The 14,099-nt window shown below is 40.4% G+C and overlaps 1 protein-coding gene across 1 annotated transcript in view; it reads right to left on the bottom strand.

Annotated features, from left to right (window-relative positions):
* Positions 1–14,099, bottom strand: part of PLXNC1 (plexin C1) — a 70,953-nt gene that overhangs the window by 19,041 nt on the left and 37,813 nt on the right. Inside the window, exons 15-21 of the mRNA XM_030463620.1 lie at positions 13,249–13,348; positions 12,112–12,213; positions 11,627–11,730; positions 8,002–8,043; positions 7,394–7,518; positions 6,656–6,854; positions 5,084–5,230 (exon numbers count right to left, since the gene is read on the bottom strand). Coding sequence (XP_030319480.1) covers positions 5,084–5,230; positions 6,656–6,854; positions 7,394–7,518; positions 8,002–8,043; positions 11,627–11,730; positions 12,112–12,213; positions 13,249–13,348 — 819 coding nt within the window. The remainder of the gene's footprint in view (positions 1–5,083; positions 5,231–6,655; positions 6,855–7,393; positions 7,519–8,001; positions 8,044–11,626; positions 11,731–12,111; positions 12,214–13,248; positions 13,349–14,099) is intronic.

Raw genomic sequence — 14,099 nt, forward strand, 5'->3', positions numbered from 1 at the left:
ACATGGAAGTCAAAAGGAAACATCATCAGGCCCTCTTCTAAGTTCTGTCACTTTGCAAAGGAAACAAGGATCTAAGTTAACAGGAAAAGATTCAGGAGGAAATTACAGAACATGTGGTTAAACCTAGTCATACCTAGAGTTGAGACTTCGTGCACTAAAAATTAGACGCAGTGCTTTTCACCAAAGGAACTGTTAAAGTCTACTTAAGGAAAATACAGCAAGTGTCTGCAACCTCTTGTACAGGACCTAGCTTGGAACCTAGCTAAAAGACAGGAACGAACAAATTCTCAGAACATTTTTTACTATGCAATGACAGTAATAATGGCACCTGAAGGCAATGTTTACAAATTGTTTTCCAGATTTGTAGTTTTCTTGAAAATTAACTCCAGGCGTGAATTATTTTGTAATTCTGTTGATAACCATAGCAGATAATAAATGAGATGTGGCTTAATAAAGATATGTGATGATAGCATATTTTCTTAGAAGAAAAATCATCTGTGACGTGCAAGGGGGCCTTATTCGTTATCCTGTTCTCTGTTCAGCTATGCATCTTAACAAAGCATACTTTCAGACAAAGCATACTTATCAGACAGACTGAAAAAAAGAAAAAAAATTTTGGTTGGTAAAAGCTAGAGAATCATGTAAAGGAGACAGCGCCATGATGCACAGTTCAACAAGACTTCCTTAACCCTACTCCCCTGTCACCTGGACTATGAAATACAATAAACAGGAAAATCAGACTGATGGTATATGAACCTTTTGTAGAAGCCAGAAGCCATGAAAAAGTTATAGAACAGCTAACAAAGTTCATAGAAAATGTTACAGGATTTAAATTTAGCATAGATAGGCACTACAAGAAGCAAGGGTTGTACTCTCACTGATGCAATATGGCACTGAAAGCTAATTCAGGAGAGTCTCCTGTAGCCAACATCTGCACTGCTCGCTTCCTAGCAAGGGCTGTTGCATCCTTTTCTGCTGACGAAAATCCCCATTTGTCACATGCTTTTAATAGCTTCCTTATCTCTCTCAAAGTGCACCTAATAATATCACAACCACGGCATCCTATTAGAAAATTGGGTTCCCTATCTCTACTTTACTCCCTTACAGCCCTCCCACTTCTTTTAACACCCTTCTTTTGAATCATAAGGCAGTCGAACACTTTCAACAATCTTCCACCATGTGACTTGGCTTCACTTTCAGTAAAAGGATGTTGGTTGAACAAGTGAATCAGATAATTTCTTCCCATCAAAATATGCAAACTCATCTCAGCATGACAATTCAACAGCTCAGAAGAAGTCTGTAGCTCCTAAATGCCAAGTCTACCACATGAAGAAGTCACAGAAAAATTTCTCCCACACCAGGCTTGCATTGTGTAGCTTTTCTATTTAAAATAAACCACTTCAGTGAAATGCTAATACTCAGCCTTGCACCTTGCTTCTTCAGCAGTCATTGGGCAAATTATCCACTGAGGGGTGCAGCTGCCTGTCTGCCTGTGAGAAAGCAGGTTTGCTTCCTCAGCCTGTGAAAAGAGCTGCATGATACATCCAAGTCTCTTTCAAGGCAGTTTTATTTCTCAATATTCAAATATGAGCCCAGAGTGAAACCATGCAGCTCCTTGCCTGATACTGGACCAGTGCTTTTAGAACTATTTTTTTCTCAATTCCTGTGCTCAAGAATTTACTTCAGCAGCCCATCTCTAAAAAAAAAAAAAAAAAAGGCAAGGGGCACAGCCAAGGAACAGCTCCAATAACAATTCAAAAGCAATATGTTCCTTAATTATATTTTTTTTGGTTGGTTGGTTGGTTGGTTTTTTTTTTTTGGTTACAAATGGCCTGAATTTTAGAAAATATCTGCTTATGCTTCCTTCTTTCTTTATGCCCAGAGCCTCTTCCTTCTCCTGCCCCAAAAGCAGTTGTGTTTAGCAGAAGACCCCTTGATATTTAGGAGCCTGCCCATATCCTGCTTTTATTAGTTTGGAACTGAAGACCCAATCTTGAGAGGAGAGGTTTGTATGCAGAGTGCCTACACCTTTGTTTGTGCCCTGCTACTGATTTGAGAGTTGAACTCCCTACCAGATGCATCCCTGAATCTTTAAATCTGGACACCAAGAGTCTGGAGATGTGCTTCAGTATCTATCACTCTCTTTTTGGCTGTGTTTTTATACTTTGCTCTGGATGGGTAGGTTTTAATGTACTGCTGTTGTGGGGCTGTGGAAAGGGGCAAAACAAAATGCCAACAAAATACTGCAAGACTCAGAATGTAACTACAGTGAGCAAATGTGCAAATACATTTGAAAACACAGCTCAGAATTTATTCCGTTTAGAAAACAAAACCTGAAATGCTTTAGGCAGAAATTTTCTTCCAAAGAAAGGAGAAAATACTTGGCTCCCTGTCTGCATGTCACAACAGTGCATGTGAAATGGTGTTGGTGAGAGAAGCTGACTCCTTCCACTTTAGGTCCTGTTAAATGCTATTCTTAAAAATAAAATGTGCAAAGCTGGCCTGCTTCCCTAGCCCAGAAAGCCTCAGTGCTCCACCTAAATCTCTTCCACAGCAGTTTTAATTTCCAGAATCAGTCTTGAACAAAACATCAAACAGAAGTCTTTCTCTGACCAGCCAGAACTTGACTCCTTGGGCTCCATTAAAAGGAACATTCAGCCATGTCTAAACCAAGTCAAATAAACTGCTGGACCTTAGTAGTGGGAGATGACTTAATTTACTCTGTAAGAGTATCATTGTCTCCTGTTTAAAAGCACAAATACAAAGTACAAGGGCAGCAAACATCCCTCAGGAAAGGCCTTCCCCACTGACACCAAGTCCTTCAGATCACTTCCCCTCTCTCCTCTTCACTCCAGGCTGCCAACAGGACCCTACCAGCAACTACATGCATAGATGTAGCTCTAGGAGAAGTATTTAAGGCTGTGTTCAGCAGTTTCAGAGTCAGCTATCCCCCCAATGTGCTCTCAGTTTGAATTTGTGCTATAAATAGGAAAAGTCAATCAATTCCACAGGACCAGATGTTCCCATGCAGTCTACTAGTAACAAGCATATTGAGCTTACTTGAAAATTGTTGCTCGGCCTAACTACCAGGTCTTGTATCCTAAGGCTATATATATATATATATATATATATCAATTTATTTAAACTTACCCTCGATTCCAAATGCATGCCAGAATGCAGCATACAAACAAGGAAACCAAAGATACAGTATCATGCATTTAATTTTTAGCCGCAAATGTCCTTTCCAAATGCAGTGTGGTAACTTAGCTTTGAAGTACCCTCAAATGAAGCTTCCAGCAACAGCTTTGTAAACAGCTATAAGAGAACTTCACTGTAAATCTGACAGCCCAAGAGCTTTCAGCAGAAAATGGCAATCCAGAAATGTTTCACAGAAAAGTGGTTGTTTTAGTGAGCTTCCTAACTAAGCCAGTGAGATAAGATCAAAGGATTGCTGACGGCCCAAAATTTCCAGGGCCAGGTCATGCAGTTTACTGCAGTATGTGGCACCTCAGGTCCTCCAGGTTCTTGCCAAAAAAATGGAAGATGGGCAGACTTAGAATCATAGAATCATAGAATTGGCTGGGTTGGAAGGGACCTCAGAGATCATCAAGTCCAACCCTTGATCCACTCCCCCCGTGGTTCCCAGCCCATGGCACTGAGTGCCACATCCAGTCTCTTTTTAAATATCTCCAGGGATCGAGAATCCACTACTTCCCTGGGCAGCCCATTCCAATGTCTGATCACCCTCTCGGTAAAGAAATTCTTTCTAATGTCCAACCTAAACCTCCCCTGGCACAACTTGAGACCGTGTCCTCTTGTCTTGCTGAGAGTTGCCTGGGAAAAGAGACCAACCCCCCCCCGGCTACCCCCTCCTTTCAGGGAGTTGTAGAGAGCGGAGGTCTCCTCTGAGGCTCCTCTTCTCCAGGCTGAACAGCCCCAGCTCCCTCAGCCTCTCTTCATAAGATATGTGCTGGAGTCCCTTCACCAGCCTGGTTGCCCTCCTTTGGACCCGCTCCAGGACCTCGAAATCCTTCCTAAACTGAAGCTCCAGCCCTACCTGAGTCTCAGCATTTGGGCTCTGAAAAGGACTGAATTCTCCTGCAATTCCACCAGCACTTGCAGTGTCCCTGCCATAGCTCTGTTGCTGCCCTGGCAGTTTCTGCTCCCAAACTCTGGAGCCCACTTTTCAGTCACACTTCACATACTCCTGGGTATGTCTGGTAGCTCCAACATGAAGCCAGGAGTTAAGAGCTAAGGAAGCTATAGAAATGACTGGAAACGTGGGTTTTTAGTTTCTCAGACTCAAAACAACTAGGAAATTCCGGGGAAAAAAAATACTCCGCTTTTTCTGAAAACCTTTTTTAGACCTCCTACTAAAAAAGTCACAATTTTTACATGGTCTGAAGTGCTATAATCCTTGCTGTCCTTTCTCACCTCACTGTCGTAATGGCAATCAGTAAGGGAATCATGGTCTAAAAGAATTCTGGGTTGTTACTGTAGAGCAGGAAACAATTTGTACTTTGAGAAAGGCAAGAAATCTATCCTTAATGTCAGAAACTTAGCTAAGCTTCCTAAGATACCTTGTTTTTAACCAAGCAAGTAATTAAAATCCACTACACTGTAACCTCACTAATTTGGAGCTAATTTGGAGCTCATTACATGGAAACTCACAGCAAATTATTGCTGCCTGAAGATTAGCCACAAGTAAACACAACAGAAAAATAAGATTTCTGCATTCCAGACTTTCACTCATTGTAAAAGCACAACTTGGTTTAAATTCTAAGCATATGTTTATATTTTTGTAGTACACTTTAAAATAAAAAGGATTTTTAGTACCCTGAGACTTCATTAAACCTAACCTTTGGTGATTAAGGCATGCTGTGAAGCAAGGATTAAGTGCTATTTGTGAAACATATATTGGTGAAATACCAGCTATTAAAACTCTCTTGTGTTTTGAAACTTTGTCAGCAATTAGCGATTTTATTATCTGGGTACTTAACCATCATCTTAGTGTCTAAGAGCCTTAATTTAGCTTCCAAAAAGAGAAAACATTGGGGCTGTCCATGTTTGGAGGGAAACATACCACTGTTTTGAATTCAGACACTTGCCACAGCAGCCAGTCTTCATTAAGCGTGTATAGAGCTTTGCAAGTTATGGCATCAACAGGTCCTTTGTTTATCCTCTGATTGAGGGTTGTCACTAGCAAATAGAAAGGTTCACCAATTGTCTCCTAGAACATGAAACAAACACAAGGAACATGTTTATTTTCGTAATCATTAAATGGGCATGAATAACTGGAAAAAAATCGATGTAACAAATTATTTTCTTTTAACTAACTTGTCACCTTGCAATTAGAAACAAAAATCCCTCTGAGCAGACGAGCAGATGTATCTAGTTATTTATTTAGCCTCCATCCCTTGCTTTTTGGTGTTAAAAGTCTCATGCAAATAGCAAAGGACAGCTGGAGTGTGTGGCAGGCTCGCTCACAGCCCCTTGCTGTGCACAAGCACACAGCAGACAAGCTGCTCCTACTCCACCTGGCAGACACTTCCTCGCTCCACTCAAGAGCCGGCGTGGGGGGAGGTGAGACATGCATGTGTTCACATCCATCCTTTGGCTGTTTCTTCCTTTTTCAGTCTTGTGAGACAACAAGCTACCAAATAGTTCCCTTTTGAATTGGCGTCTCTCCTTCCCGTCCCCAGAAAAAAAAAAGAAGCCTAGGGAGCAAGGTGGTGGGGACATAATGCTGGTGTATCAGGAAAAGAGGGAATGAAACTGGGGTTTCCCTCTCCTGGCTGAAACTCAGGCTTCATGAAAGCACCTGAGAAAAAGGAAGGATAGATCTTTGTTTCTACATTACACCATTCCTGCAGCCTGGCTACGGCACCTCGCTAGCACAGCTCGGTAAAGATGACTGGTGTATCAAGAACAGATCTCTGACAGTTCCTTGGCTCTCTCCTCAGGTTTCAGGAAACTGGTGAGAGCTGCTGAGCCTCAAATAATTCTGCTGCTGTATTAATGGCAAGTGCAAGGACTGCTGCAAGTGATACCACAAGCACAATACCATCACCCTGGGAAGAGAGACAGAAAGCATACCCAGGCACTGAAATGAAGAACCAAGTGCTACCAAGTGGGCCAAAATAAACAGTAAAATGAAAGAAAAAGCTTATTTTATTTCCAATTGAAGTAATATAGTCCTTGAAACCTGAAATGCTGCTTGGAGCTTAAGAAGGTTGTAAAGAAGTTTTAGTTTTCCAAGAGACAGTATTCCTTAAATCTCCATTATCTGGTAGGTTTCCAGCAGCTTGCATAGAAAGGTACAGCCACATTTTAACACTTGTGTCAGTCTTTTTGTGTGATCACAATATATCTCATGGGGATGAAATAATGCCTGACATGAGAAAAGGATATGCTTGAACTGCAAAATTACACAAATCTCAGCCAAAGAAATGACATGATCATTGCTTACAGGTACACTCTATTCCTACATCCCATTGATCACAGCTAGCGAAGTCACCTAGACTAGAAGAGGACACATTAATATTGTTATATGTTAGACTGGGTGCTTTAAACTGATCCCTCTACTAATTCCTACGAAATAAATCAGTTAAAAAATTCTTTGTGTATCTTATGGAGTGAAAAGATGAGCACATACCCGGAGAAATCCAGAAAGGCAGACAGACATCCAGTTTGTCAGCAATTTTTCTACCACAGATTCGGTTCGTCTAAGCAGAAGCTTAGGCTGGACGTTGCTTGATTGTTCCATCAAGTCTTTTGTTAACACTTCCAAAATATGGGTTAGATAAACTAGCTTAGTTTGTAGTGCAATGGTCAAGAAGGATGCAAACAAGCACCTGTTTAAAAAAAAAAAAGAAAAAAAGGAATGATATAATATTTGAAATTTCCCTTCCTAGTCATCTCTAATAAATGAAACACACTTTAGTACAGTTCACATCTTAAGTTTACCCTCCTCAGGAACAGAAACTGTACAATGCTCTCTAAAAAAATATGAAAAATGCAAGTCCATCTGCTCTTGTGATTATTTTTTAAACACAGAATTTCTGTCTCTAAATTTAATTCTGCAGAACAACACCTGCTTCAGTGACAGAACATTTCTAAACTGTAGAAGTGTTTACAGGTTTGAAGTGAGTTTTCCTGCTCCTTTGCCTCTTTGTTTACATGTGCAAACATTCTGATTTCTCTTTAATGTCTTGTTTTAACAGCAATGTTTTTTCTTCTTCAGTGTGTGCAGATGGAGAAGATGGAAAAATGCTCTGGAGTAATGCAAGCCTGTTTTGCAGGAAATAGAAATTACATCTGTGTGCTACAATCCATGTTGTTTTTTTCCTGCTAATTCTTTGTCTTGAAGATGATAAGCATAATCATACTATACCTGTCTTTCACAGAGAAATTTTTCTGCTTTTCAAGGGTGTGAATGAGAGTAACAAGAAAGTTCTTGTTACAAATTAAAGCATGCAACATGTTGAAGCTTTCATCCTTGCTCGTTTGGTCTCTGCTCTGGAATAGTTAAACAAAAATAAGCAAACTGTAGATTGGCTATGATGGGTTCTTAATGCTCAGAAAAATGGTAAGCAATATACGGGTTAAGATCCCAGCCTTAAGTAAAATCAGTGGGTATTCTGTATTGATTTCATGGGCCTAAGGATTTTACCAAAGATGCATTTGCATTTGTGTGCAACACAGAGTACACATGTGCAGAGCACACAATTTCTGTCATATACACAAAGTAATGCCGATAGTTAAGTTTGCCTCTCATTTCCCATTATTAGATTCTGCATATTTTATTTAAACAAGTCATACAATACACTGGGTAACGGCATCTTATATATCAAATTATTTTTATATATAAATCCACGTAACCCTCCTCATGGGGGAAAGGGAACATGCAATCTGATGAGTTCCAGGACAACACTGAGATAAGGGATACAATTACTCTTGAAAAAAATATTTATTATGGCATGTCACACTTCACCAACTTACCTGTGGCACGTCTTCACTGAAGATGGATGCAAAGCCTCCTGACTAAAATATAAGACAGGTGATATTTATCATTTTTAAGTATACTAAATGTCTCTAACACATGTACGTTAAACACGCCAAGCATGTTCCTCATGGCACACAAGTTGAAATAAAACAATGGAAATGCAGGCTTCTAGCACAGCTACAACACAACGACTCTAAACAATAACTTCTGCAGAGGTGCCACCAAGGTTCCCTGACAAGCCAACTCTCAAAGACGACCTGGCACTGACTTCAGTGTTACTGCGTGTGTGTTACTCTCTGCTGGTGAGCTGCACTAGCACAGCTGTCAGCTCATCCTCTGCAGGAAAAGCTGCTTACACACCTCATCTGCAAAAGTGCTGGTGGGCAAGGGGAGCTGCAGGCAGCATCCTTCTCAGATGGCAGTGGCAGCCTCTGGTATCCAGGCTTTCTGTAACAGGGTGACACTTGAGTTCATCTGCCTCCATTCATGTCAAGGCACTTTATGAATGTTCACTAATGAACTCTCCAGGAGGTCTATGCTGGCAGCCTCCTGAGAGGCACAGGTGCCACCACACATCCCGTCCTAGCAAAAGCTTTCATAACAAAAGGAAGCCTCTGGTTCTCCAATGTCTTGTCAAAAGCCTCTTGCCTCGTTCTTACAGCCTGTAAGGTCCCAACAAAGCTCCATGTTCCCATAGCAGCAGCCTTAGGCAACAAATTCAAGCTGGTAACACTGTCATCTGCTATACCCATGATGCTGGCAGCCCCTGGTTTTAATATAGAATCATAGGATCACAGAGTGGTTTGGGTTGGAAGGGACCTTCAAAGATCATCTAGTGCCCTGCTATGGGCAGGCATATCTTTCAGTAGATCAGGTTGCTCCAACCCCCATCCAACCTGGCCTTGAACACTGCCAGGGAGAGGGCAGCCACAACTTCCCTGGGCAACCTGTGCCAGGGTCTCACCGTACAGAATTCTTCCTTACTGTCCAGTCCTTGTTCAGTTTGAATTATTTTCTTTCAGGTTAAAACCATTGCTCCTCATCCTGCCACTACATGCCCTAGTAAAAAGTGTCTCCCCAGCTTTCTTTTAAGCCCCCTTTATATTGAAAGGCTGCAATAAGATCTCCCCAGTGCCTTCTCGTTGCTGACTCACAGCTAATTTTTAATCTATATATCTGATTTTTAATCCCTCCCTCATGCCTCCTGTTCTCTTCTCCCCTGACATACTCTTCTTCCTTTCATTCCACAGACTATTCCTGTTTTTCTAGCACTCCTACCACCACATACCAATAAAACATACATACACAGAGTGGAAAAAACAGGATAACATTAACAGCTAAAAATCCTTGTGAACAGGGAACAAGCATGGTATCATTAAACCAAACAATGTGGAAAAACAGAAAAAATAAACCACATTTGAGAAGTAAAGCAAAAATCAAGCTGAATATTAGGAATATTTTAAGAAAAATGTAATATATAAGCATTAAGTACAAAACAAAAGTTATCAAGACAGATTAAATACAGAAGATTGAAGCAGCAGGAAGTGAGAAGCTCAAGATGAAGATGGGGTCCATCACTCTTAATTTTATGTATCTGACTCCCTCTTTAAGCAGCTCATCCCATCTTGAGACAGATGTCTCAGGCAAGTGGGATGAATCATTTTCTTGAGCTGCCTATCTCTGCACTGACTACAGAAGATGCTCAGTGAACAGCTTTAATGTCTGTGTTTAAACAGCTTAGATTAGATGAAGCAAAGCCCATCGAACAGACTGGAAGGCAGAAAGGGTACAAAAGAGACATTGTTCAAACATGAAGTTAGTGCAAAAAGTGGTCGTCTGTCACTGACCATTCTGTCAACCCTTCTGACACAGTTGCAGTCTACTACCCCATCACCTTTCCTGTTCACCTGTAATATTTTTTTAATAAAGCACTGCTCTGCTACCACGTTTGCACTGCACAAAGAATGTTTGGATAGTCCTGCAATGTAAACAGTCAGTTCTTAGCAGGAAAAATTGGTACACAATATCTCAAATGACTTGCCTGACACCATATGTCTGTAGAGAGATAATAGTGGCAAGTTCATCTTCGTGGTATCAGTATTTCAAACTGAAACAAAAACCTAATCGAATAATTTTCAGGATGTGCAGTGACAGGAGACCCGCCAAGGCAAAACAGGAGCCTTTGCCTTTCTGACCTCACAAAATGCAACAGTATGGCAGACTTCGAGCCTTTTTTTTCTTTGCTTTTTATTTGCATAAAGCAGAGCATTTCCATCCAGACAGCTTCTACAGATTGTTACTGTTTTGACAGGGGACTTTCACTACAGGAAGATATACTCCTCAAAATAAAAACACTATTTTAATGCTAATGTGCCTGGCAACAAAACAAACGGGAGGGAGAGAGATGAAGAAAGCAAGGTTTCCTTGATTCACTTCCTTCAAACCTCCTAGAGACAAATTAGACTGGGGTCATCACAGCAGTACCAGAAGAGATATTCCCAGTTTCCTTCGGTATGAGACCTGTACTGGAAGTGGGTGAAGATTTGGCATATGTAATTGTTAAATATTATTCTGGATCAGTATCTGGTATGTGGTGGTGTACAAAAAAAGGCCCTAAGATTTGCACTCTTACATGTGTTCAACTCCATCACAATAAGCTTCTAGTGGTACTACACAAGGAAATAAGTGAAACATTGTGCAGGTAAAACTGCAGGACTGGGTTGCAGTCATGATGAGTAACACATGAAGACTGGTTGATAATTCACAAGCATACCAGCTACATCCTGAAACATCATGGTACTAACCCCAGGGTTCCCACTCATTGGTGTCAGTCACAGAGCAAAATATCACCAGCTGAGATCACAGATTCTGACAACTAGTAAATGCCAGTAAGCACTGGTTAACATTATTACATAACTTTGAAAGCTGTGGCAAATGCACTTACCATCACTGTAATGTGCCACATATGCAAAAAAGCAAACAGCCAAAGAAATAAAACACTGAAGAGAAGGCCTCTTCAGTCCTCTGATCAGTGGCACAAACTGGTCCAAAGAACAATGCAAACATCCACCTCTGAACTGGACAACGCTGCAGTACTTTAAGCGTTTGACCTACACTCCTTTGAATAAGGTCTTACCATTTCTGTCAGCAGCCTGAAGTAGAAAATCAGCATGACCTTAGAGCCATTTCTTCATCCCACAAGTCTAATTAGGAAGTGTCATGATGTTAGCTAGCATGTTAGCTAGCCTGACTCTTACTTTAATTAGCTATAGCATGGGAAGTGAAAGCATGAGAACAAAAAAAGGCAATGGATAAATTATAGCTTAGTTAGGATGGTCTGAAAGGCAAGCAGCTTAGTGAGGCTGGGTGAAAAAAGAAATGGAGACACACACAACCCTTGAAAATTCAAGAATGGTGCTTTATCTATAGCATTTAGGTTTGGTTAAATATAGAGATTCACAGCCTTACGTGTTCTTTGGTAATTTCTGATTTAAGAAAAGTTTCTTGTGAAAACAATGAGAAATTAATGTGTAGTGTTTACTTCAGTTGCTTGACCCTGACCTTCCAAGCTTTTTCATTATTAGGCAGAGATGACAGCTGAAAAGACTTATAAATATTTACCTCTGGAAAGAAAGTTCTAAGAGCAAAGTGTTTGTAGTCAAGGAAAGGAACAGTTCCAAAACTATCCACCACATCTAATTCATCCATCTGCAGTTCAGCAAATCCTGAAAAAAAAACCCCCACCCCCCTCAGGAGTTAGTTCAGTTTACACAAAGTCATCCTCACAATTGTAACAGCCCAAATCGATGTTCCTTAATAAACAGTTTTCAGGGGAGAGGGGTTATTTCTCTAGTTGAAGCTCTTACAAACAGGAAAATAGCAATCCATTTTTTCCCACTTTGGCTGAAGGAAATATTACATGCAATCCTATTAGCTCAGTGCTATCTGCTACTGCAGTGCACACCAACATTAAAGAGGAACTCAGATGCAACACAAAAATATTTTAACAGCTATAAAATTAAAATGTTTATATAATGTGAGCCTCTTGACAGTTCCAGTGCAGAAATTATGCTGTACTTAAGCTCTGTAAAGCTCCTTAGACCTACCCTCGCGTATTTCCTTCCGAATCTCATATTCCAGCAGTTCGAGTTGCTGACTCTGTTTACGAGTTAACTCTTTGGATTTGTATCTAGTTACTATGAATGCCGCTAAAAAGGAAGAAAAAAAGCTGCTGAGTACAGGAATTGCAGAACAGACAACCTCTATACAAGACATATTTTAATATTAGTTTAAGAGATAGAAAGCTTCATGCGCAGTCTCTGGGAGAAGCACTGTTGTCAGTGTGCTCTGTGAGCCCTAGTTATCTGGAATAATCCCCTAATGTTTAATAAAAACTATTCCTTTAAACTAGGTCTTAGGACTGTCAGTCTAACTTCATTTGAATAAAGTCCAGTACACCCTGCTATGTGCAACCTGCACAGTGAGGCACAGAATCTAACAATTTCTTCTACTACCATCAGCCCACTTAAGGTAGCACTGATTAAACAGGAAAAACAGTTTGGAACAGGAAATCCACAACCAAATTGTTAAATTCTCTAGTTTATTTGGAGAGTAAAGGCATGAGATATGGTTCCTGTAAAGGCAATACATTTTTTAAAATGAAACATAACCAAACCAAAGAACAGACCCCTAAAATTCTTACAATAAATGGAATTCAACAAATATATAACCAGGTCAGAACTCTCCCTCTCTCAAAAAAAAAAAAAAAATTAACACAAATAGCAGGGGACACCTATTAACTCCCCTCAGTTTAATAATGACCTACAAATTCTTGAACAATCCAAATGAGACTCAGCAGAAATAACCACAAACGCTGCGTGAGGAGATGCAGTTTGTTAGGGAGCACCTGCCCCAGAGACAGGAGAGGAGCCCAGCTCTAACAGCTGAAAGGGCCCAATTTGTGACACATGGATGCCAGTCCTATGGCTTGCCTCACAAACTGGTGGAGAGTAATCCACCCAGAAGAACAGCCCAAACTACTGTCTTTTTCTATGTTGTGGTCTGAGAAGATGGACTTCACCATCAGACCAGAGTTAACTTTGTCCACTCTTACTGAGAACAGGAGAAAATCACTGGGCTATTTGTGGCAGTCCAAGACGTGTGTGTGTGTATGTATATGTGGTTATGTGTCATGATTACACCCTTCTGCAAAGCAAAAACTGAAAACACATTATTGCACTTACCTATAATGACGCCCACTACAATAGGCAGCAAAATAAGAACATATAAATATATGTGTGAAGATGTTGGCTTGACTTCGTGCTCAAAATTTCCTAATTTGACCTGAAGAAAAACAATGGCTGTGTTAACACAGGACAGATACAATATCTATGCTTAAAACATTTTTTAATGTATTACAAAAAAAAAAAAAAGTGTCTGAGGAACACGAAGGGCCCTGGTTCTGTAGATTATTGGCAAGACAGCAGCAATTTGGCAAAATACACAAACTTAATTTCTAATGCATTTCATATTTAAGCAGGATAACAGAGCAGTGACAAGAGAAAAATTCATGCAGGAGGTCTTCATGCAGCCCCAAATTTTGCTATTGCTCTCACTGCAAAGTAGAGCCCTCAAATAAATAGCAAGATCTCATGTCCAGCTGGCCAAGCCACTGAATCACTTCAGACTTGCTCCTAAATGTTCTGACATTTTTAGGTGAGGAAGGCACGTGCTGATAGTTAAAAGAATTCTTTTTCACTCACAGTATTACTCTGTTGAGCAGAAAAGTAAGATAAGATTCACATTAGTAGTGAGGGAAGTCAAGTTTTTGATACATGCCTGGCCTGTGGCCCTCTTCACTGTTTCTTTGCAGAAGTTTCAACCTCTTTCTGTACTATGTAGGGTGTTTCTGAAGGTCCACTTCAGAACAAATACAACATAAAATACAAGTACAACATCCCTCAACAGCCACTTGGCTTGTCAAAGACAGGACAGGCATTAATTCTTAGGAATACACCAAAGTGCTGAAGTCTGCCAGATGCCAGACTGAGCCATTCACCACTGATAATTATGGCAGGAGAAATTCCACAAAGGA

Source organism: Calypte anna, chromosome 1 (genome assembly GCF_003957555.1).
Source record: "Calypte anna isolate BGI_N300 chromosome 1, bCalAnn1_v1.p, whole genome shotgun sequence".
NCBI classification, from domain to species: domain Eukaryota; kingdom Metazoa; phylum Chordata; class Aves; order Apodiformes; family Trochilidae; genus Calypte; species Calypte anna.